The following is a 24,857-nucleotide window of genomic DNA, read 5'->3' as shown; positions in this document are numbered from 1 at the left end:
TGTTTCAGCTGTCTAGTTATCCAGCTAAATCTAGAGCTCTCCCCTACAGAATTTCCCTTGTGCTTAGCAACAAACTCCAAGTACTCTGCGTATGTTTCCTTCACATCATTCCAGAGCCTTTGACACACGAACCTTTTCGGTCTGACCTCTCTGAATACCTTTATATACCTCAAATCCATGATTTTGAACTAGAAAACATTATCTAGCAGTCTGTTTGTTTATCCTTCCTTTTAATTTAAGCTGAACAAGCTCAAGGTATTGGACTGTGTACTTAATACTTATCAGCCTTCTGGAATAGCTTTATTTCTTGACATTGTATCACTCTTTAATGACAAAATCTCTCAGCTGTCCCAAACAGAAATGACTGTGCTATTCTTACTAATAATGTTTCTGCTATCCATACCTAGGAAATTAAAAATCCGGTAAGTACACAAGTATAAATATTCATACTATTAATAATATGAAGAACCACAGATGTAAATTTTGGAATCTATAGAATATTTTTATGTTGTTGCAGTGGTACTAATTTTTTGCAATCCTTTCCCTAAATTAATTTGACTAATATATTAATTCAGGGCCTCTGCTCCTTTTCACATCTAGCTCAGTCATGCTTGAGCCATTTCAGTGGGAATATTTGTCCTCAATAGTAGCAATTAGTAGATTTTTCTTTGTTTCTATCAGAATCCCTTTTTTTCCCTTTTTTTCACCTTATATCCACCTTTCTTATTCTTATTCTGTCTGGCAGGCAATTCATTTTTCCATTCTCTGATTCTGCTTTGGTTTCAGGACTGTCAGTTCTTTAAAAGCTGTCCCCACTAGCAAAAACTTACACAGATTTGTGATGTTTGCAACAGGCCCTTATATTTCCCAAGTATTTCACATTCAGTTTTCTCTTACAGTCTCTTTGACATCATTCACCTTTTTTTGGGATTCCTGCCCCTGTCTGCCTCTATTTTCTTCTTCCTCTCCTCTGCTGGAAAGTCTTCTTTCTCCTTGTTCTTGTCACCCCATCTCCTACCTGAGTCTCTTACTTCTCCAGCACAGCAAAGCTTGTTTCTCAGGGAACAAAAAGACTTGTTCTTCTTTATCTTCAGAATTAGCTAAGCCAGACCAGGGAAGAATCGTGAGCTATTGGTCTGACCCTGCATTCAGCAGTGAAGAGAGGAAAATATGAGAAGTTGCCGCCGGAGTGGGATGAAGGCTACATACGGCAGAGTCCCAAAAAGCAGCTGGTCTTTACTTCTGCTTAGCTCCTGTCAGTCCGTTGTCCTTAGTTGTCTTATTTAATTAACAGTTTATGCAAATATGGGCCTAACAGTGTAGGCCTTAGGCAGGCAAGGCTCCTGCTGAGTTTTTAAAGTGACTTTTCTCGAACTTTTTCCTTTCTAGACTTCAGGATCAAGTACAAAACAAATAATAGCTGGGTTCCCTCTCTTTTGATTCTGGACTGATTCCCACACCATCTGCAATAAGCATTTTTAAACAAATTGTTTGTGCTCTAGGGTTCCCTACAGAAGCAACGTGCTGAGTACATTACTGAATCAGTTCTGTTTCAAAAAGGGATGAGGCCATTACCTAGCTAAGTCCTAGCAAACTTCCAGTGTCAGGCATTTCTTCAGAGTTTCACTAAAGTCTTTTTTATAACTCAAGAGCTTAGTCATCAGCAAACAAAGTAGCTTAGGTTCATGAGAGATAACATTAAGTTTTATATTTACGCAATACCACAAAGATAACCAACAATCTCCGCTTTTTATGAGAAGCTCCTTTTAGTCCAGATTTGACCCTTACTCACTCTATGTAGTCTCCTGCATAATGGAGTAATTTCCTGACTAAACTTCCCAGAGCCTGGACCTTTGAGTGACGGTGGACATGACAAGGGAAACTCTAAGATTATTTAGAAATGTCAAGCCCAGCGATATAGCAGCAAATGCTTTCATTTTTTTCAATTTTGTTAACTGTAGTATTGAATCAGCTTTACACTGAGAAAATAACGGATCTATTTCTGACGACTGTAATAACTGAGGCTCATGAGGTCTATCCCAGTTGTGAGCTGCAAAGTCAATGAACGTTTATAAAATGTTCCAATACCTGTTAATAACATATACTGAGGGGAAAAAGTACAAAAGAGAGAGAAAAGAGAGAAAAAAAATCTAAGAATAAATTATATCAGCATGTGGATACCATAAAAGGACTGTACTGAAGCCACCTTTGGTAAAAAAAAGCAGCGTGGAAATGAATGAACCAAAACCGGTGTGTTGGAAACATCGTCTGTTCAACATCTGCCCTTAATCACTGCCTTTTTAATGGTCTTTAAAAAGGCAGTTTGGAAGGAACGGGTGGACACAGAATCCAACCATTAGGAAGGCCAATAAGTATTTTTTTCACTCCAGAGACTTTGGCCTTTGTTTGTGAGCCCTGAATTCACCTCCCTAAGGGTGTTACCAGGTTAGCTCATTATGTTAGCAAAAACCCGTTCCTGATTAATGTGAGGCCTTCCTTCTCTGTTATCTTCCCAGGATCCAGGGGAAAGACTTTGGTGATAGAATCTACTGTGACTGAGCTCCAGCCTTGGATGCTAAAAATCATGTAAAAAAAAAAAAAAAATCATATTTCTCCTCTGTTACCAGATTTCACTTTCCGCATATGTGTTTGTTTTCTTCAAAAAAAAAAAAAAAAGGAAAATAACCATCTTTCAAAGAACTGGAAAACAAAAATAGCCTTTTTTTCCCAATGACGTATGTCCCTATGACAACATATTAGATTTTAACTAGTAGACTCTTACATAAAAAACGTCTTTGATGCTTTTTGGTCATAGTTTTCAGTTTTGTAATCACATTTGATTCTTTTTTTCCCTTTTTTTTTAAATCATTATTTCTTATTTTGACATGTATTTCCTAGTTTCTGTGAAATGGTGACTAAATACAAGTATCTCTACTTAAAACCTATTTACCATCTGACACACCATTACAATGGAATTGCCATATGAATATCGAAAATTCACTAGGCTTGTTTATCCTTTTGGAATAAAGGCAGCTGTATAGAAGCTCAAGTGTAAATGAGCAATCCAATGTGACTCCAGATCTGCTAAATCATGCCACTGAACAAACCCCCTTCATGGGCTGTGGCAGAAGGTCTGAGGAGCTAGCAGAGACTTGGCTGAGAAATAAGAGGACATCAGACCACGGAGACAAAGAACACTGTTCACACTGCCGCAGCTGTTGTCCAATCTACATTCATCCATTCCTGGAAAAGTTTTTGCCCTTGCTTTCCTTGCCAGAATAGAGCTGCTACTGACTAATGAATGCTGCTCACAATAACCACATTTTGCTGTAAGTGAACCACAAAGACGATGCTGCCCCTGTGACTACTAATGAAGAATGTAAGTGAAATATAAGTCCACTTTAAATAGCCCTATGATAGCTTAAAATATATTTTAATTTGATAAACGGGTGGTGGGCTTATGGAGAACTATGCATTGTATACTTACCCTTATATGAATAGAGCAAAAGAGCGAGGGTCTTACTGATCATATCTGAATAATGATTTCTATGGGTTAAAGGAGATTTCCAATTTTTCAGTGTAAAAGGTTACCACGGTATACAAAAAATGGCTATTCCTTTCATGTGTAGTGGGATTGCAGCACAAATACAACCCAAAGTGAAATTATTCTGAAATCATATGATCTTGTTAACGTTTCTCCAGGTAATTTCTCCATGAATTATTTACAAATCTCTGTTCCTCAGACATGTTCCCCACTGCCTACTGAATACATGATTCAGGTTATTTCACCTTCCTTTTCCATTATCATGCACTTCCCACGCTCTTGCCACAGTTTTATTTCTTATCTCATTCGACCATTTATTCTTATGTTTTATTTTAGACAGAATTCATTCCAGGGCATAGGACTCAACTTAAGAACTTAATTATATTTTAGCAGGTAAAGTTTAAGAGTTTTGAGTCACATGCATCACTGGGTAATTTTTACATCACCCAGTATAATATCACATATCAGTTTATATTAATACACAGTTCTCTTTATTATATGAATATATGGCTTGTCGCTTCCTTAGATGACACAATTATTTAAATCCTGTATTAACAAGGATTTAAAAAAACATATCTGCTTTATGATAGCTTGCTTTATGGTTGAAGGGGGTTCAGTTGGCCGGTTGTTCAGCTGTCATTTATCACAGTGAAATAGCACTGATATTTACTGATTATTGAACCTTCAACAAGCTGGATACGCAGTATTTCCTTACCAACTGACACAATGATACATTTAGTTGCTAGTACATTTGTATTCTGAAGCTAATGTTATGAGGCAATTTGGTTTCATATTCCCGAAAGTATGTATTACTGTAAAATGCAAGTACTAACTGGCCATGAATCGTTCATTTCTTAATGTTTTTAAATCATTGTGAAAGTTGTTTAACTGAAATGATTTCACTTTATTTCAGCCTCTAATGTTCAAAATGTATGATATTCTTTAGTTGCAAGAACTAAACTCCTTATTAAATGCTTTATATTAGGTCTGAGTTTATTGTTTTCAACTTCTTGTTCTTCCGCACCAGATACTTGCAAGTTAAGATGGAGTTAAATGATTTAAGTAGACTGAAAAGAAGGAAAAATCATTCTCTGCAGTATGACCAACCACTTTCACACCTGAAGTTTATTGTCAGTATTATATCCTATATATGAAATTCTTCAACCAGATTTTGCTTCCTAACAATGCTTAGCCAATTTGAATTAATTTTTCATTATATTCAGAAAAAAAGGTTGTGCAAAGTAATCTCCAAAGAGCATTGAGGTTTACATAAATGGAAGCTAAGGTGATATTTCAGTTCAAATGAAACAACGTATTGATTTTCCACAAGAATTCTGCTCTTTTATTCAGCAGTGCACTCGCATGATGGTGCTATAGGAATATACTCATTCATGGGTAGGGATCCTCAGACTTTTATCCCTCTGGCTGAAATGAATGTTATAGTGGACAAAACATCATGGTTCAGAAAAAAGGTAAAGCGGCAACCAACTGATTAAACACAGAAGGGATTTATGCAGTGTTTTTAACACAATTCAAATTATGCTTTCCGGAAGTTGCTACAAAGGCCATCTTAGTCTGGAAAAGGTACAGAGGGAGCTGACAGAAACCATTCACCCAGAAAAACTCTTCTGTGATAGCTACTGGTTTTGTCTTAGTCTTTGTTTTAGTTTTAAAAACAAGAAAGAGAAGATTTGCAGTTAGCAGGAGCGGGGCTGTCTTGTTGCAGGTAGGGTTTCTACACAAAAAGTAGCATTCATAAATAAAAAGGACATTTTTATTTTGCTCAGAAAAATTGTTGATATTTCTGTTTTCTCCATTTTCAAGAACTTTGAAGCACTGCTGTTCCCACAAGAATGGGAACTCTCCTTTCTTTGTACTTACAATACACAGACATACGCATGCATGTACAAACACGCACACACACATCTGTTTATGCTTATCAGTTTATGAATAATTTCAGATAGATTTCAGATAAATCAGGAGTACTCATATTCTAAGCACTTTTGGGAATGGTAGTACAGGTGGGACCCTCTGACAAACACTGGAATTAGGGATTACAAGAAAATGGGAGGAAAGCATTGGAGAGGCTCTTTGCTTAGTCTGAAGGAGGCTAAGGAAAATAACCAGAGTCATCCTGTGCCATCTGTTGGGAAAGGCCTGGAAGGAAGAATATGGGTATGAGGTCTTTTTTAAGAGTCATGGCATAGGAGATCTACAGAGATGAGAAGGAAATAAATAACAATAATGAGTGGATTGAGCAGGTAAAGTCCGCTTGTGACTCCTTTACTAAAGCATCATGGTAGAAGTGTCAAGGATGACAGAAACAGTGACCCTTTGGTGTGCTGTCACATGCATTTACTCTCACTGAAGAACCTGTCCAGACAACGCAAGAAAGTCTTTCTCTACCTCTTTTCATTAGTGAGGAATATCCAGGTGAATGATGGACAAAAGCAGTGGGAAGAGTAAATTGCATATCAGTTTTCATTGTCTTTTGGAGAAATGTCCTTGTTATCATGAGAATTCCTTACAGCTTCAAGGGCTGCCCTCACTATATGGTCTATCTAACAATCTATGATTGTTTTTAGCTTTCCCATTAATTACTCAACAAGAAAAAATTACAGTTTGATCATCCCCGGTGTATGTATGGAAAAAGGATGGTAGCTCCAACAGCAGAATACTATCTGATGGTTTATCACATTGCCTCATTAAAGACCCTTAAATTTTAACTTCCCCCTTGTTCCCTCCTGCCCCCTGGAATCTACATTTTTTAACATTGTAATCAAAATTGTGCACAAAAAGAAGAAAAATCTGGGTTTGAACATTTTTCTTTCTCTGGATTATGAGAACACATGGTTCCACCTTTTTTTTTCCAACCATCATTTGACTGTAAAATTTTTGTCCTAACAGATATGGGAGAAGTTATGCAGATCTAGAATTTAAAGGATATTTAGTGTAATGCAGTTTCTAAGATAGAACGACAATTACCCAATTTCTTTTCAGTCATCAAAGAATAAAAGAATTTCAATGATCATAAAGTAGAAGAACATGGAAATGAAATTTGACCTAGCAGAATATATGGAAGCATCGCTTGAGAACAAAAGACATTTTAGTAGATCATATAAAAAAGAGAGACAGACTGCTATACAGAGGAAGGAGAGATCAAATACATATGGAGGTATTTGGATGTTTAAGTGGTACTTATTTTTTGAACAATTGTTACTCACTGTTCTCTAGGTGAGCGGCAGTCAGCCAGAAGCATCCCGTAAGCCACATCTGGTCCAGAAGCCACTTTTGAACTATGCTGATATGTCAAAGTAGATAATGCTGCAGGCTCCTAAAATGAATTTTGGTTCATAAGGAATGGAATACTTTATCACACTTTTGCTTAGGTTTTTGGTTGTAAATAAACATTTTAAAAATTAGATTGAGGTCACAGAGTGATAGGTTTATTCAGTTAGGAAAGGACCTTGGGAGACCGCCTACTCCCAATCTCCTTCTCAAAGCAGGGTCAATGTTCAATGCAGACCAGGCTGCTTTGGGCTTTGTCCAACCAGGTCTTGAAAACCTCCTTAAAGCTATTTGAGACATCTGTGATATGAATACCAGTAAAAGTACTGTCAGAACTCTTTGGACATTTCCTTCTGGATTGATTCAGAAAAAGATTACCTCGGAGCTGCTTCAGCAAGGAAGTTCCTCAGGAATTTACCAGGGGACATCATTGTAGCAGAACTGCAATGACACTTTTCCAGTCTAGGAAATGTGAATAGGTTACCTGGTCCTCCTGTCTGTGTTTGTTTATGAACCAGCGTTGAACACACTGGTGGGGTGGGAGAAACATTGTTAGACACCTATCATTTTTCTTTGACCTCTAGAGTTTTTAGCAGGGTTCCTTTCTGGAATTACAGCAATAGCCATAGCTTCTATTTTAGCAAATCATGCTTCCTGCACTGATATCAACCCATAGTCCACTGGTAAATATTTTGTTAAGTTGTTTTGTTGACGCGACCATAGGCTACAGTTTTAGGGAAGCAGTCCTTCCTTAAGGAAACTAACAAAAATAAAATTGTCTGCTTCATCTTCATTCACAAATAGCAGAGAGATGTTTGTTTTGGTACTACTCGGCTTTGATGCTCTTAAGAAGTGCTGTGTTACATTGTGAAAATTCAGGAAACAATTTGATTAAATGAAAAGGAATTCATAATACATTTATGCTACAGGTACAGTTACTTTCTAAGACTTATATTATTTCTTCTTAAAGTACATTCCCCCTTGCTAACATATGTCAGAATTAGGATCTATAAAAAATTAAAGTTGGTAAGAAAACTTGCTTTGTGACATGTATGGCATCACCTATAAAAGCATAGTAGAGTACCATCATTTAAGTGATTTTTCATCTCTGTGGGACATGAGACTACATCTTCATGAAGAATAGAAGTTTGACCTAGGCTAACGCAGTTCATAATATCACTAAATTTTTACTCATAACATGATGTGAACGAGTTCTGATTATCGTTTTTTCATCTTTCCAAAAATAAGATTAAAACTATTTTTAGCAAATGGAAAAAAATAATTACTTATCTAAAAGAGAACTAATACAAGGCAAGGGTTGAATTGTTTCAAGGATTTCACTGTTCTGTATGACAATTCTCGAGATGTGTTTAATTGCAAGGCGATTTCCTCACATACCAAAATATATAGTTTTAATATTTTTTCTCCTGTATGAATCTTAAATCTATTTCCTCTACATTAAACTCATTGAGAGCAGGAAACTGTAGCCTAATGCTTGTGCTTACAGGAAAGCAGCAAGTAATGTGTGGAAAACAAGCAAGAACTAGACCTGAGGAAAACCTGATCATTTTCAGCCTATGGATTCATACTTCCTATTTTCTGGGTTTTTTTAAACCTGATAAATTCTGATTTTAGTTTTGAACTGGGGGACAGCATAATTATGAAATGGAGTTGCTAAGTCAGGGGTCTAAATATAGAGACAGAAATATCAATTTAGATACTTACTTTTAAATTTTCTTGATCTAATTTATGTTAGAGAAGCTTACACTTGTGAAGAGAGAATTCTTGTGATCAAGTTCCGCAATTCCTGTGCTTTAGCTGCTGAGATGGACATTCAACAAACTGCATCAAGAAAAACTGCACTGATACTTTATGCTTGTAACAGTGAAATGGTAATTCTATTTTCAGCTCAAGTGGAGCCTTATAACTGGATATTCTGTTCAAGAGCTTCTCCATCTTTTTTCCTCCTACATCACAGTATATGTAATCACACTTTCCACTGCTTTCCATGACCCTACAATCAACTCTTTGCAACAACTCATCCTCAGATTCAGAAGTGCTCCAAGATATTTTCTGTATGTTTTCCAGAGACAGAAAAGTGACACCCATGACCCCAACAAAAACAGTGTTCTCTGCTCTGGTCATAGGACTAACTCACTCATAAATTGAGATCTTCTGATCTACACAGAAATTGGCAGACTAGATGAGTTAGAGGAAATGCTGAAATATTTCAAGACTTTATCTCTTAAAAAAGCAGAGGGAGTAGTGTGAAGATCAAGCAGATGGAGATTGTCAAAAGCCTTTATTAATGTTTGATTTTATGTATCACACTATATGAGGCACTGATACACTCAATCTTTTTACTGCTCCAGATATACATTAGATAGGATCTGTGTTATCTGGAATGGCTGATAAACATAAAACACCTTTTGTAATTGCAAGAAAAGAAGTAGTAAGAATTATTACACAGGAAAAAGATTTATAATGCTGCCACAGGGCACATTACAAACAAACAGGAAAACAAATGAACATTAAAGGCCGGAAGATGATGACTTTATTGTTCTTCAAGGGCTGCCCTCACCATATGGTCTATCTAACAATCTATGATTGTTTTTACCTTTCCCAATTTTTTATTGTCCCTTTGTGTTACACACATAAAATGTTAGGAAAATTAACCACTGGCACATTCTGATAAGATGGTTTTCAAACATAAAATGAAAAAATTTCGGCATTTTTCCCTTTGAAAATAATACCAGCTTCATTTTGTGTCTAGATTTACAAACCTTATTTGTTTTCTCGGAGCTGCCAAATGGTGTCCAAAATGATACCTGACTGTATCTTACAACACAAAAATGTCTGTTCTAACGCAATCAGAAGCCACAGCATCGAAAATCAGGTGGGCAAGAGAGGAAAAAGGCCCTAAAACAGAGGTGACAGCAGCTCTTGTGCAGGCTGCATACTCCCCACTGTTTGACTACGTCCAGAGCACACATGGCCCATATTTCCATCCCAGCCCCTCTGCTGCCCACTCCTAGCTCATTTACCTTCTTCCAGTTACAGCCAGGGCACCCACGCAACATGGGTGGTCCAAGTCTCTGGGATGTGGGGAACACTGACCTGTTGTTTAGAGTGCTGGACACTCCCCAGTCATTTTGGGGTGCTCTGTCCCTCCCTTTGAGCCCTGCTCATTGCTTCCTGCTTTTCTTCCTGGCTACTGTTACTGTCTGCCAGTAGATGAGACTGGGTAGCCCTGGCTCTGAAAGTAGAGGAGAAGATGTACTTTCCAGGACCTTTGGGGGGGGGGTCAGAAACTTTTAACCTGCCTAACTGAGGTGCATTTTTAGAACCACCTCCCTCCTTCCCCTTTCATATGCAGGTGCAGGGTGAAAGATTTCCAGGTTCCTATCTTGCCATTGAAATAAAGGGAGAATGCCCTTCCCCACAGCAGAGAACATGTTTCACTATGTCTTCCTTCCTGGCGTTTAGATGTAGGTGTACATGTGTGTATGCTTGCGTGGGCATGGGCATGTGGCGGGAAGAAACAATTTTGGCCCCCATGGTTTTAAGAGACCTTCATCACCAATAGGACAGAAGAGGTTTCTAAAATGCACACACACCTGCTAAGCTGAGGGACAACTTCCACCCTTCCTTGGCTCACCCTTTTCCTCTGCCTTGTGATAGCGATAGCTTCTGACAGCGTAGCCCCCACAAACAACAGCCTGGAGCACTGCCTCTGCTGTGCCTCCCAAAAGCAGAATGGTGACTAGCTAGTGACTAGTTTCCCCTGCATGTTCTTTGAATGTATGAGTAAGAAACACTAGAAATTAAACCTAGCCCATTTTACTCTCTGTCAATGCCTGTGGGAGCATTACACTCTATAAAGCTAAGCTCTGTGAATTGGAAATACATATTCAACCTTCAGTAATATAAAGGTTCCTTATGTTCTTCTTGGGATGGGGAAAGCTTCATGAAGTAGGGGCTGGAGTTTGATAGAGAGCTGTTTTGTGCAATGGCATGTTGTCCTGAAACGGTAAGGAATTTCTCTGCACAAGAGCAACTGCATTTCTGAATCAGGCACATCAGAGGTGAATCCAATAGAAAAAGAAGGCTATAAAAGGTCTTAAGACTAAAGATACAGTAAAAAAACCTGTTGGCTACAAGCAGGTGCTGTAGTGCTATGGGAGATCACAAGGAGGTTTGATGAGTTCTCTCTTCTGACCAAATCACAAAAGAAGAATGGGAGGTCAGACGGACCCTCGAAGCCTTTCTTCTCAGCAATATTTCACAGCCTGAGGCATGTAATACAGACATTCCTTCGTTGCTCACTGTTTGCATGTATCACAGTGCGAACTTAAGATCTTTTACTTTCCTTGCATATTATTTGTTAGATCATTTTTTTGTAGAGCGAATGGTCATCTTTTTTCCAAAATTAATAGAAAGGATTATTAATTACAAAGGACCAAGACACTGTGCCTTGCCAGATGTCATTTGTTATGTAAACACTGAGGGTATTTAAGGCTTTCAGCATAAGGGGATCCACCCTTGTCCAGCAATACTGAACTCTGCAATGTTAATTATACTAATTTTCACAGGCCGTAGTGACAGCTTTTAATGAAGGAACAGCTGATCTGCTGTAGATGCATCAGTTGCCAGACTGAGTCAACTTTCAAGCCACAATGAGCTGATGAGTCCCGCTTATGTGCATGTGTGTGTAAGTAATCGAAAGAAGAACAGTCAGAAACACTTGTAAATGGAAATGCCAGCGTTGCTCGTATCTGTAAATTCCTGCTCATGTAGTGACTCAGTTGGTAATCTGTAAGGTGTTTCTAGGTCTTGTCAAATGCTAGCTAGTATAATTGACTATTAGCACTGTTTACAAAACAGAGTTAATGAACTAGTTGTAGGGTTATAAAACAGACTTTATAAAAACAGGTGAGAGACAAAAAAGGCATTAATAGACAAGGTTATTGTATTAATCTTAAAATGTTTAATTGATAAACTCCAACAGTTCCAATGACTCTGCATGCTATGTAAACGAGATGTACAGCTGATTTAGGAAAAGCTAACTAACTCTGTATTTTATTAGCTGTATATCTCCCTCTGTTAAATTTGTATCCATCTCATTTACCTCTGTGTAGGCATCACCTATTCCGAAAGAATGTCAGGTTACACATGACTTTTAAGCCAGAGTCATATTTTCACACAATCTTATAGTGCAGTGAAGAGGAAGGATAAGAAGCGATCGATTTAACTAATGAATTCTTCAATTACTTCAAAAAAAGAAGAATTCAGGAAGTGAAGACTAAATCAGATTGCTAAAGATGAATACAAATAACATAGGCAAGCATGTGGAAACAGAAGACCAAGGCATAAACCCCATGAAACCAACAAGACATATCACAATAAGAAATGCACAGCATGCTAGCAGAAGAGTAGAAAAAAATCCTGGCTCATTACCTAACAGAGAAGGAAACTATTAACAGCTAAGGAAACCGATGTATTTTGTGCCCCTCTTGAATCTTGCCTCCCCGAAATCCCCCATCTGTCAACATTGGCTTCCACAATGGAGTACTTCACACCGGTGGGATAAGATCTCAGCCTAGAGCAAGGGGTAAATAGGTGTGAATGCATTTAGGTAAAAGATAACTGTTTGGAAATCAGCTGGCCCTGATAAATTTCATTCTAAAATATTTATGGAACTGGCTGAAATAGAAATTCACTAGCAGTTATTTTTGAAAATTCATAGGGACAAGAGGCAGCCTAAAGGCAGGCTACCCCTAATGGTAAAAGGATGTGAGCTGGAGGATTTCATGGTGATTTAACAGATTTTTCAGCTTCATTGTGGACCCCGAGTAACCTTGATACAAGAAACTAAACCATCTGCAAGTAGAGGAGACTGAAAGATTACAGGATTACTAGCAGCTAATGTGGATTTGTAAAAAATTAAATGTGTCAAATCAATATAATTTCTGCAGTGAGGTAGTGAGACTTGTGGATAGAATGAAACACAGAAACATAGAAACTTGTTTCATATCGTGACAATATTAAAACTTCTAATGATGTCCTGCATGATACTCTGATAAGCAGGTTAGGGAGACATGATCTAGACAAAATTTATTACAGGACGATCTGGATAAAATCTGCTACAGCGTGGGTGTAAATCTTTTTGGAAAACTGTAATCAGAAGGGTAGCTATCAATGAATTACCGCCCACAGTAGAAAAGGTCTGCTCAGAATCTGTTTTTACTTAAATCTTGTCATTAATGAATTTGATACTAAAGTAAAAAAGCAAGCTTATTAAATGCACAGATGATGGAAAACCAGGTGAGACTGCAAGTATGTTGAAACATAACATTAGAATTCAAAATGACTTTGACAAATTGCGGAAATGATCTGACAAAACAAGAAACTCAGCGGTGAGAAATGCAGTGTGCAGTTGTGCAAGTAAAAGGTGAAAAGCAACCTGTTAGAAATCAGTCCTATGGGAAGAGATAAACAATGTGAGCATAAAAAGGTTACTCTCAGAGGATCATTTTTTAAAGACAGCACGCTTCTAAGCTATCCATGTGTCCACACTGTGCACCTGTTATCTAGTCCTGTTCTCCATATACCAGGAAAGGAGGAAAAAATTTAATATCTATGTACACTGAATATTTTAGGTAAGGTAGGATCTAATTTGGGGTATTTAATGTTTTTTTATACACTTGGGAGAAGGATGAGATCTACTCTATGGAAAAATAATGCCAGAAAACAATAGTTATCTGGACAATAATGCCTTTTTATTAGGATTTTGAATCTGAGCAAGAGAGGAAGATATGTTCTTTTTTGTGTTGTGCTATGTAAGATGCAATACTGGTCCTTTCCACAGGAGTTTTAAAGGCTTGTAGGCTGTAAAGGTCTATGCCATTTCATTTAGAAACTGTTTTTATTCATCCATGTATTTTCCTATATCTAGGAAAGTTTCTGCTTTTCTGATGTAATTCTTGGAAAGGACAAAATGGCTTTAAATCCCACCTCCCCACTCTTTGACTGCTTTGAGCTCTAGATCAAAGAAGCCCCTCAAATCCATAGTTCATTCAAAATTCTGATTGCCTCAAGGTGAGGGAACAGGTCTGGCTTGTGTCACATGGAGACACAACAGGGAAGGGTAAGCTGCCTCTGGGAAGGGGTTGGGGTCTATGGACTATCTTGAAAGGCTTTCTACAGCCGGTAAAAATTCTTTAATCAATCAAAATGGAGACAAAACTCCTCAGTTGCTTTGGTTGTTTTCCTTCACATAACAGTTTGTGTTCATCAAGTATCCTCCTTCTGTAGGAGAAAATAATTACTGAAAACTGAGCTTTTCAATAATTTCAGATTCGCAGCTGAAGAACATCATGTGAAATGAAGTCTCACGCGCAACTTCTTCTTACATAAGGCACTACAGCAGTGAACTTGCCAAGAAACAGCTCAAGAAGATACTCAGGGAAATGTAGAGTGTTGCAGCTAAAACATTCTGGCTTTCCATTTTTTTTCTGAATACTAGGAGTTCTGTGCAGAATACACAGACCTAAGGAACAAGAGATAACAGAGACAATATCAAAGACCAGATTTCTCAGGCCACAGATTGAGGGAACACAACTGAACGAATCACTTGAGGTTCCACCAGCTTTTTGTAACTGGTAAGAAAGGGTGCAGAGGGGGAACAAGAGTGTCACGGGTCCCACGGGAAAAAGCAAACTTATTCTCAAAGTCTTTAAGGGGCTTATGGGAATGGGTGAAACTTATTACAGGATGTTTAGGGGAAAGAACCAAAGGCAGGGAAAGGGTCAATACCCTTGTCCAGCTGAGTTCCACACCTGATCACTGCAGTCTGTCCTATCTTCTTGAGCCCTGTTCCTCACTCTTTTCTGCGTGACCTTGTTCTCTGTGTGGAGGTGTGTGGAGATGACTCACTAGCACACGTCAAGCTGGACTAGCTGGCAAGTTGGAAGAGACCAGAATCTGGAAAGACACAAGGTCAGACGTGGAGACGGGTTAAATGGGGCCATGGGTTTGGACAAGGATCCTGGGCAGACCTGTCTGATCTAGGGACCCATGAATTTAGAAGTGACTGTGAATGAAGAGTGAAGGTGTATGAATGTCCACTAGTAAACTGATCATCTGGAGAGGGGCAACAGGACTGCACTGTGTTGTTCATTTCTGTGTGAGTGCTGTTGGTGCTTATGTGGGTGCACACTTTGTCCATCTGTGTGGCCCGCTGTGTGCGTACTGTGCCTATGTGTCTGGGAATGCATGCTAAGGCTCGCTAACAAATGATCCTACTAACAGGAACACCAGAAAAGAGACTGGGTAGGAGAAACCTCTTGGGCTTTAAACTCAACTGGATTTGGCAGCCCTTCATACATACCCCCAAATTCCTCAAGTAATAGCTATGTTATAACTTCTGTTCAAGAATGATGGGGAGGAGGGGGAAGACACAGCAGTTTTAAATTGCCAGATGTATAATCTTCTTGTATTCTCACCTTTTAATTATACACCATCTTTCCATTAAGCGATTGAAGATCAGGTACAGACAATGGATAAATGCTTCAGGGGAAGCAGAGAGGTAAGTCTAAATGTATTGCTAACTGAGTAGTCATAGTTTCCTAGATCTGCTTAAGAAAAATAGGAATGTGATTATGGACAGAGAAGGAAAAAAGAGTCCCTAAGAATAAGCATGAAAGGCCCTATAGTCTCTTAGGATAAAGGAGTATGGCTTAGAGTCAATAGGGTACTAGAAATGAAATTTGGCCTGAAAGTAGCAATAGGTCTGTACAGAGCTCAGTAGCACAAAGGAAAGAAATTTGAAGGATGACAGAGCTGGCTGTGGTAGACAATGACAGTGAAAAGAAATCAGGTAATGATAGATCTACAGAGACAGGAAATCAAGAGCAAAGGAAGCACCTGTAATACAGTAAGAGAAAGAGCCTTCCCCTTTCTTCGCTCAGGAAGGCTAATGAAGCTCCACTGTTTGTGCTGGTCTGAAAGAGTAGTCAGGACTATTACTGTAATGGTCAGGAGTACATAATTTTGGCCATTCTCCAAACAAAATATAGCAATTTGCAGTTTATGGTTGGCAACCTCACCTCTTCCAGTAACATCATGTTTCTTTGCCAATTACTCATAAGAGGGAAAGCTGAGACCACCTGACAAACCAGTGGAAGAAGAGAAGTCTACCAGCATGACAGTCATAGTCAGCGCAGTGTGCCTTTCACTGCAGTTCGTGTTGTGGTGGCTGTTTGTACTTGCTCACTCTGGAGTATACAGCTATATTCAGGGATTTTTTGTATCTTGCTTATATGTTGTCCCTCATCCAAAGACCTCAGTGTGCGTGGTATCCCCATTCCATTCTACTGGAAAAGTAGAAAACAGTTGTATGGAAGTTAAAGACATGTCCTGACTCAGTGAAGACCCGTAACAGAGCATCTTGACCCTCATCTGTTTTAATGACTGCCTCATAGATATATTAAATGGAACACACTAATGGTCTGTTGCCTATCACTGTAACAATCTTGAGATTGTTATTAGATATGTTAAAGTTCCAGATCACATTTCTTATAATAGAGTAATGCAATATTATACCTGAAGAACAAGTCACTAAACAACCGCTGATGAAATATCCTTTACATATCAAAGTATTTTTCTTCACCATAATACACTGGCCATTACTTCTACACATGAAACCTAAATGAAAGATAAAACTTACATATTGTTCAAATTAATGCTTGCCATTTTGATCCTTACAAACACACATTGCATTCTTTCTTCTTTCTTTTGAGCTCTGTGTACGAAAACAAAAACTGTAGCTTTTAAAAAGTTTCTTTTTTAGCCACCATGAATTACTAAAATGACATGGCAGCAAGATGAGATCCCTCACATTTTGGTCTTGTGGCTTAACAGGTTTTTTTACAAGAAACAGAGAGCCAGCTCTACAAAGTGAAAGTCCATTCTAATCTTAAAATTCATATTAAGTGTATGAAGATCAGAGTCTACACTGTGTCACACAATTGCTTAATGCAGTATTAGGTTAAATTGGCAACCACCTTGTCAGTCACTCACTGGAATAAACAATAGGAAAAAAGAATCCAAAAATGAATAGTGGCTCACTAATATTTTCCTGCAGAATATGTTCAAATTTCCAAAAGCACAATACTATTCTCTGCTGCTTTATAACAGCTGAAAAATCTCCCAGGCATCACAAAATAACATAAACATAACCAAAGGTCACTGAATCTAATATGATTTTCTAAATTGATATCCTAGAGTAAAAAAGAAAAAGATTTGCCATCTGAACTCTGTATGTGACAAGAGTAACTTATTTTAGGGACACAGTTGACATGGGAAATGTCAAAGATTTTTTGTAACTCAGTTAAAAGGTTTTACCACTTTGAAAGTATCCTTGCTGTTGAGTTTATGAGAGCTGTCACAGCACACGTTTAACATCTCTCCAAAAGGACTGATGCTGGGACTAACTATGCTACTTTTGAACATATACAGTTGTTCTCACAGTGTATGGCCACAGTAGAAATTGCGGGAATTCAAAAATCCAGTCAAAATCACAGGCTAAATAAATTTAATATAAATACATTTTTAATAAGGTCTTGATTTAAAAAAAAAAAAGGAAATCTTTACATTAGCATTTAGAAGCATCTTATATTCCTCTTAGTACTTCATATTATTTAACAGCTTATTACTTCAATTTTTTTCTTCTTGCATGAAAGATAAGAGAATACTAAACTCAGTTATCATTTCCTTTTTAATTTAAGCAGGTGGTGCTGATAAATCATATCTTTCTGTTTTCCACTAAGTTATCAATAACACAAGGAGGTCAGGTGTGCAGTAATACAGAGATATAAATAACAGGATTAGACGAAAATAAGCCATTAGTTTTTCTGCTGAAAAAGCATAGAGTAAGAAATTCAAGTTTTCCTTCAACAGCTGTTACCCTGAAAGCAAAAGAGCAGGAGCAGAATGGGAAGTGAGGGAAAACACATCCTGCCCCATGTGCTCCACATATTTTCTTGAGTCATTTCAAAGCAGTGCTGAAAACGATCACATAGAACATAGAAGGATAGTGACAGCCTTTGACAGAGGTACCAATTTATAATTGTTTAAATTTTTAAATGATTTTTTCATTATTTCCATTTTTACAACATCATTCTGAAAATCTAATTTGCCAAGTAGAAAACCGTGATGCTGAAAACTTTCATAAGGAAAATTCAGCATTGTACATATCCACTGCATACTCATCCATTCTACTCTTGGTAGATGGCCATTTAAACTGCAGCAACTGATGCTCCTTCATTGCTGAAAATTATTCTTCCAAAACAAGTTAGTTCATGGAAGTGAGATTATGACTGAAAACTCTACAGGATGATGACAATCATAGTACAATCATGTAAAGGACTAGAGATATCCAATTATGCAGGAGAACCTGTAGGAAAATGATGATCTGATACACTCCAATATTTTTTGAGACAAATTATGGTGCCTGACTGAGGGAAATATCAGGTCAAAGCAGGAGACAATCAGGCATCTGCTTCACAACGATGAAGTACAAAAGAGCCTAGCTGAGGAAAGAGAGGGAATGAAGTAGTTTTGGTTCTTGTCCCACTTGGCTGAAGTGCCCTTTGTTCCAACAGGGAATATCTACATCACTCACTGGTACAGTGCAAAGAGGGGAATAGTGGGATTCAGTTTTCTGAGATCTATTAAGGTTTCAGGACTTTATGTCCACATTACATCTACATCAGCCCTAAAGTTCACAGTAGTTGCTGGGCCACAGTATGCACAGGGCATGCTGGAGGACCTTGGGTCTACGTTGCAAACAGTGCTCTCTAGACAGCACCCGTCTGTGACTTCAGCTTTGGTGCCACTGGTGGGGGAACCGCTTTAAATGCACCAGGAGCGTACTCGAGAAACTCCAGGTATGGATGCAAGGAATATTACAAAGCATCCTCCTGTACACTAAAACATTAATATACATGCCACACAAGAAGACTAAGCAAAAGCTTTGAGGAGCAGGAAAACTTTTGCAAGGAGTCCTTGCTAACTGTTGCATACCCATGGAGCTTCAGCGGTTTGGGGTTTCGCAACGGTTGCTACTGTAACTGAGAAAAAGGATCTGAATAGGTGTCAGATGAGACACTAGTCTCCTGAGCACTGGGAAAATAGATCAACCGTCTCCAGGAACTTAAAGCCATGCTGGTTGGAAAAAACAGAAGCGTGTGACTTTTGGAGCGTGATGTTCATGGAGTTAACAGCCAAGTAAATTCAGCTTCATCTTTCCTGATACTGACTAAATATAATAGAGAATGGATTAGAAAATGAGCCAGCACTCCATAATTGCAAGATATGCCAAGTCATTCATTTAGCTTTCAGGGTAGGTAATGTCTCAGTCTTATGCAATATGAGGTCTAACTAGATGCTCAATCTACTGGTTCCTTGAACTCTGACAGTCTTTTACACTGTGCAAAAATATGAAGTAAAACTCACACATAATTGGATTAAGTAAAAGGATAATCAGTATAACAAGGTTTCACTAACTGTTATTCAAACAGCATAATTTTCTGAATGTGTGGCCAGGTTTCTACTTGGCCTTCTGCAGGATGGGATTTATCTCTGAGATGGACTTATTCAATACACAAGTACGGTGGAAAGGAAAAAGAATCCAAAAGGTGCAATACAGTTTTGTAAGTGTTATACCTTAATCCTAAATGCTTTTGCAGCTCTAAATGTATTAAGGGATACATTCTGAGAATGGCTTGGCATTTCAATTGACACTAATAGGGATAAACATGTTTTGAACTATTAAAACTAGATTGTAATTCGCAGCTGAGTTGACATCGTACTGCTCATAAGACTGGGTCACATGAAGATAGATTGAGATTACTTTCTTTCACGGGATTAGGGTTTAGAAATTGTTTCAGAACATTCAGCTTTTTGTATAGCCTGTGCATGTATAGGATATGAATCTATAACAGCAAACTTTCTTTTACTGGATGCTGAAAAGAACAATTTTTACATTACACTGAATTTTGTTTCAACTTGTGGCCTTCCATCTTCCAAAAGACAACATACCAAAAAGTAAAAAAAACAACCAACCAAACAAAAAACCCACATAAAAACCCCAAACCCTTTTTAATTCGGATGTGTTTAATTGATAGGAATAATCAGCCACATTTTCTCTCACCCTCTTAGTATTTTCATTATGTTTTTCCTTGGAGTTGAGTAAAACTCAACTGGCTCATTAATCAGGAACACTTAGATAAAGTTTTATTATTAAATAATGCATTCCCCTTACTATACCTTGAGTAAGAGTGCTAATTGTTTGTGACTGAGACAGACAATTGAATTCAATTGAATTTTTGCCTTTTTATATACTTTTATATGAAAATCCGACATGCTGAAAATGCCAAATTGCTTAGGAAACGAATGTCAGCTATTAGCTAAATAATAATTCGTAAAATCATTTTTTAAAGTCGAGCAGGTCCAAAAAAGTTTTTAACCCAGCAGTTTCAGAGAGATTTTGTTCACAACTGCCTATCTGATCATCTATGGATGAAGCTGGGAATAAAAAAATTCCAGTCAGGTCCTAGGGAATTGAGGATAGCCTTCAGTACATACAATCCAACTCTCCCAATACAAATATAGACTCACTTACAAAATCTGCAGGTACTACAAATTCAATTGTATCTTTCTATTGCCAGTCAAGCTTAGCACTTCAACAGTAATTTACTCATAACCAGACTGAGTCAAAACCAGCTGTGTTTCAGAATAGAAAATACCTTATATTTCTTTAAGATACTACTGCTAAAAAAATATTTCCATGAGATCAGGACACAAGCTTATGCAAATACAGTCGTGCAAACCTTCTTTTGTCATTTTATCTTTGTTGCATAGAAAGCCATCCAGATCCCAGGATGTACATGTACTTTGCTGTTAAGTAAACAATGTTGTGTATAATATTGTGTAACAGTGTAGGAAAAATGGAAAATACACATAATATTACTAAAATTCAATATTGACTTGACTTATTAAAGATAAAATTATAGTCAAATAAGAGAGAAGAAATTTGAATCAGTTATCTAAATTCATTCCCACTTCGGTTTCATTAAGACACCATACTGTGTGTCTCAAGAAACATGCTCTTTCTTATCTGAAATATTTAAGTGGATGTTGTCAACTTCTTTTAATAATTCCACCTTTAAATAATTCTTAGAAAGTGGTAAGACAGTAATTGCAATAACTTCTTTAAAGTATTGCTCTAAACTTGAAAAACTAATTATGCTTAACTGATTTTTCAGTTTATTAAAAAGGGCAAAAACCATGTTTTCCTGATTTTATTCCAGACTTGCTAAAGATTGCCTGAAACATTAATCTATTTCATAGACCTAGTTTTATTTTACTAACATTCTTAGTACAGAAAGTTCCCATTGACTTCAGTGTCACAAAGGAGGGTGCTGGACCCTGACCATGACAGAGGATCTCAACAATCTTCATATGAAGTATACATTTAATTTTAAACATGTTATAAAAGTAAGAAGGTCAAACCAGCCAAGAAATGCTTTCCCTTCTGTCCAAAAATTCAGAAAACAAGCCCCCAAACTCTGTTCCAAGAAGGATTAAACCAAGATTAAATATGGCTTATGTTGAGACAGAACATGCAGACACAACTAGCGCTTGTGTCTAGGTGTCCCATATCTTAGATGCCTTGTCCAACTGCTGACCAATGGCCTTTTCCTGTGTTCCTCCACTGCTAGCTTCATCCTTTACCTGAAGATGAAACTTTCCACAAAGAAAAAGTTGTATTTCTAGTTAACAGGAAGGGAAAAGAATCACCTGCAACTAGCTATAGTAACATGCAACCCCTGAGCCTAAACTTAAACAATTTGTTGTTGTTATTGTTCTTTATAACACAGTCATTTACAAGACAAATTATCCAAAAATTCTATTACTGGATTTATGTCTATTCAAGTTACTACATTTTTTATTTTCTAAAATTTTTACTTGTCATTATTTTGACCAAATAGAAACGTAAGGCCTCAAGAGCCTTTGTAAATCTTACAGGCAAACATAAATGGCAAAGATGTTTTTACAACTCCCGTGCTTGAAAATATTTGCCTCGATATTATAAAAATTTCCTTTTCTTTTTCCGTCTTTTTCTAGGGAAAAAACCCCAAACAAACCCTCAAGGAAGTTAACCGAGGATTAGGGTAGCTACACCACTCCCAGGCACAGACCAAGTAAGCCTAAGATAACAGACTGCCTACGTCTGAGAAGGCTGGGACTGACCAAAAAGGTGAACAGCCTCCACCTATGTATGCTTTTGGCTTGTCAGAACAAGAGGCTTAGTCACTGAGAAAGAAGTAGGCAGACAGTACCTACTATAAAGGGGGCAACCCCTCCCAGAAGTCGGTCCCACTCCTTTTTACCCATCACTGCTCTCCCTTACCCTTCCTCTGTGACAGCAGCAGCAGGAGCAAAAAGCCATTTCTGGAAATCTGGTTTAGTTCCTCTTCCCACTTCTTCTCCATATCCATAATCAGGGCTCAGTCCCTGCCCCTTCTCTGGTGTCAGAGATCTCCCTTGGTGTCAGAACGTTGAAAAGGTGATGCAGGGAGAATCAGGGGAGATAAGCAGTAGGAGAAGGAGTGGCTCTGTGAATCCTGTGATGCCTTAAGATGAAAGCCCTGTCATGCAAGATAGTGACGGGAAAGGAAGAAATCTTGTGAGAGAAAAGCAGATGTCTTCAGACCTCCCAGATTCCTCCAAAACCCTTCTGCCTTCAGCACTCACTTCCCCTACAGAGGATCTGCATTGCTATATACCTTTATTACTACTATATGTAACTTCCAGGCCAACAGCTTCCACAATAGTACTTATACATTGGTATAGGTAGCTGGGTAACCTTTACAGTGTGGGGAGAACCGGGTGTTTTAGGTGCATCCTTCACTAGCACACTCTGCTCACCCTACAATTTGGCCAGATGTGTACAATTCCCAGGGCAATGAAATGCCCCTATTACAGGGCTATATTTCAGGAGGAATGAAAGGAGGACACAGCCTGTTTCTAGCCCTTCTGTCTCCTCTCCCTTCATTGACAGAAAGACTTTTCAGCTCTGAAGAAGAGAAGAGGTTGGGCTGCAGAAGGTAGATCACATGATGCTATGGTGGATCTAGGATGCTTTGACACTCAGTAATTTTATTATCAGGTACTTCTTGAGGTTTAACAGTAAGATAGTGACTTTAGGTATCTACTGGGTAATAAACTACTTTCAGTCCAGAATTAGATGCCTATCGCAGGCTGGGAACCAGAAGCCCAATGTCTTGTACTTCACAGACATTATGTTCTTCCTCCAGATGCAGATGACGAGCTGCTTTTTTCTTTTCTCTCTCCCTGTACAAGGGTAGCTGCTGGTGGGTCTCTCCTCACTCTGCAATACTTTGGAAGTTAGAACATTTGTCAAGAAACGAGACAGCTGAGTTACATGTCTGATTAGGAGTTTCAGACTGGAAGACAAGTCTGCCTCCCAGGACAGGGCCCTAATCATCAAACAGTGGGCTAGGCTACTATGCAGGCAGTTTTTATACCTCCAGCTGCTGATTTTTCCAGCCTCGGACAGCCAGGGCATGCCTGATACTGCTGTTACGAGTTTGGACAAAGACAGGGAAATCAACTTTTCTTCTTTCATTAGATGAGGAAAAGATTCAGATGGACAAACGCTTAATTACTACAGATTTGTTTAACTATTTACTGTTACGGCTTCTTTAATTGCTTAAGTAGCCTCCTCTGAATACTCATTTTCTCTTCTGTTCCTACGGTGCATGTTTGCGTAGATGAAAACAAGCGTGCTTATTGTGAGGCTAGAGATAGCTGATAAATGAGCTGGCCTCAAGGCAGCGCAGGCAAAATTCTGCATTTAATCCTTCCCAGATAAACGGCAAAGGTAAAATGAAGACAAGTTATATAAGGAAATAAAACAAAAAAAGAGACCACAGGCAGAAAACAAGCCTTTCTGGCGCTGGACACAGCATGAGCAATGCAACGAAGGGAAGACGCGCTCTCCGGCCTTCTCCTGAAACGAAACGAGGGTAACTTCACGTCAACCCTCCGTGAGGCGAAGTTCCCGCTTTGGGGGGGCGTTTGGGGAAGCTGCTAAAACGCCCAGCGAGAGGTGGCAGCAGCGAGTCGCTCCGGCAGCCGGCCGCGGCGCCGCTCCAGAGTCGGCTAAATCCGCCTGCAGATAACACCCTTCCAACCCGCAGCTGTTAATAAGGCGCCCGCTATGATTTATTCAGCCAGCTACCCGGCGGTTTGATAGTGAAAGGGACGCGGTGAGACTACCGGAGAGGATGACAGCACCGAAGCCCACGCTCACCCGCGCCGTTTCCCGAGGGGGCGGCCAGCCGCCTCTCACGCCCGAAGGAGACGCGTGTTTCGTCCCCGCGAAGCAGGTGTCCGGGCTGTGGGTTCAGGCAGGCAAATAACCCACCGTACGCGTTGCCCTGACGTCTCAGCCGAGTAAATGGCTTTCCTGATTGCTACGCTGATATTCAGATCGCTACGGGCGTGAATTAACAGTAATTACCCCAGGCAACAACAAAAAAAATCGGTATTTTTCCTCAGATACCAAAAGTCCGCGCAGCAAGTTAAAAGGACCAATGGAATGGCAACTTTCAGGTGAGTGCTGCAATCGCATTTTACACAAGTTTCTCAGTAAAGGGTTAAGCGAGCATGGGAGTAAACGTGACTTCCATGTTCCTTACCCTCGTTGCTCGCAAGAAGACTTCTGAAAACATGGTAGATTTTCCACCTAGGTTTTCCCAAGGATGGGGCGAGAGAATCGAGGGAGAAACGAGCAGGGGAATAAGCTCTTGCTTCCCTGCTGCTCTTACCGTTTTGGCTGGCAGACCTCAAGTTCCAGTCACCCAACCTAAGGCGGCGGGAGCCGCTGTCACTGCCGGGGAGCTGCTCCCCACTGGCCCCTCTCCCCCCGCCCCGG

General features: G+C 38.9%; 1 protein-coding gene across 1 annotated transcript in view; it reads left to right on the top strand.

The window, feature by feature from the left end:
• The first annotated feature begins 24,140 nt into the window (after window positions 1–24,140).
• Window positions 24,141–24,857, top strand: part of CTNND2 (catenin delta 2) — a 689,093-nt gene continuing 688,376 nt past the window's right edge. The window contains exon 1 of the mRNA XM_075142462.1: window positions 24,141–24,535. Within this exon, the coding sequence (XP_074998563.1) occupies window positions 24,517–24,535 (19 nt within the window). The 5' untranslated portion in view covers window positions 24,141–24,516. The remainder of the gene's footprint in view (window positions 24,536–24,857) is intronic.

The sequence above is a fragment of the Calonectris borealis genome, chromosome 2 (genome assembly GCF_964195595.1).
Source record: "Calonectris borealis chromosome 2, bCalBor7.hap1.2, whole genome shotgun sequence".
NCBI lineage: Eukaryota > Metazoa > Chordata > Aves > Procellariiformes > Procellariidae > Calonectris > Calonectris borealis.
The sequence above is the reverse complement of the archived record's forward strand: the minus strand, read 5'-3'. Positions and strand labels throughout refer to the sequence as shown.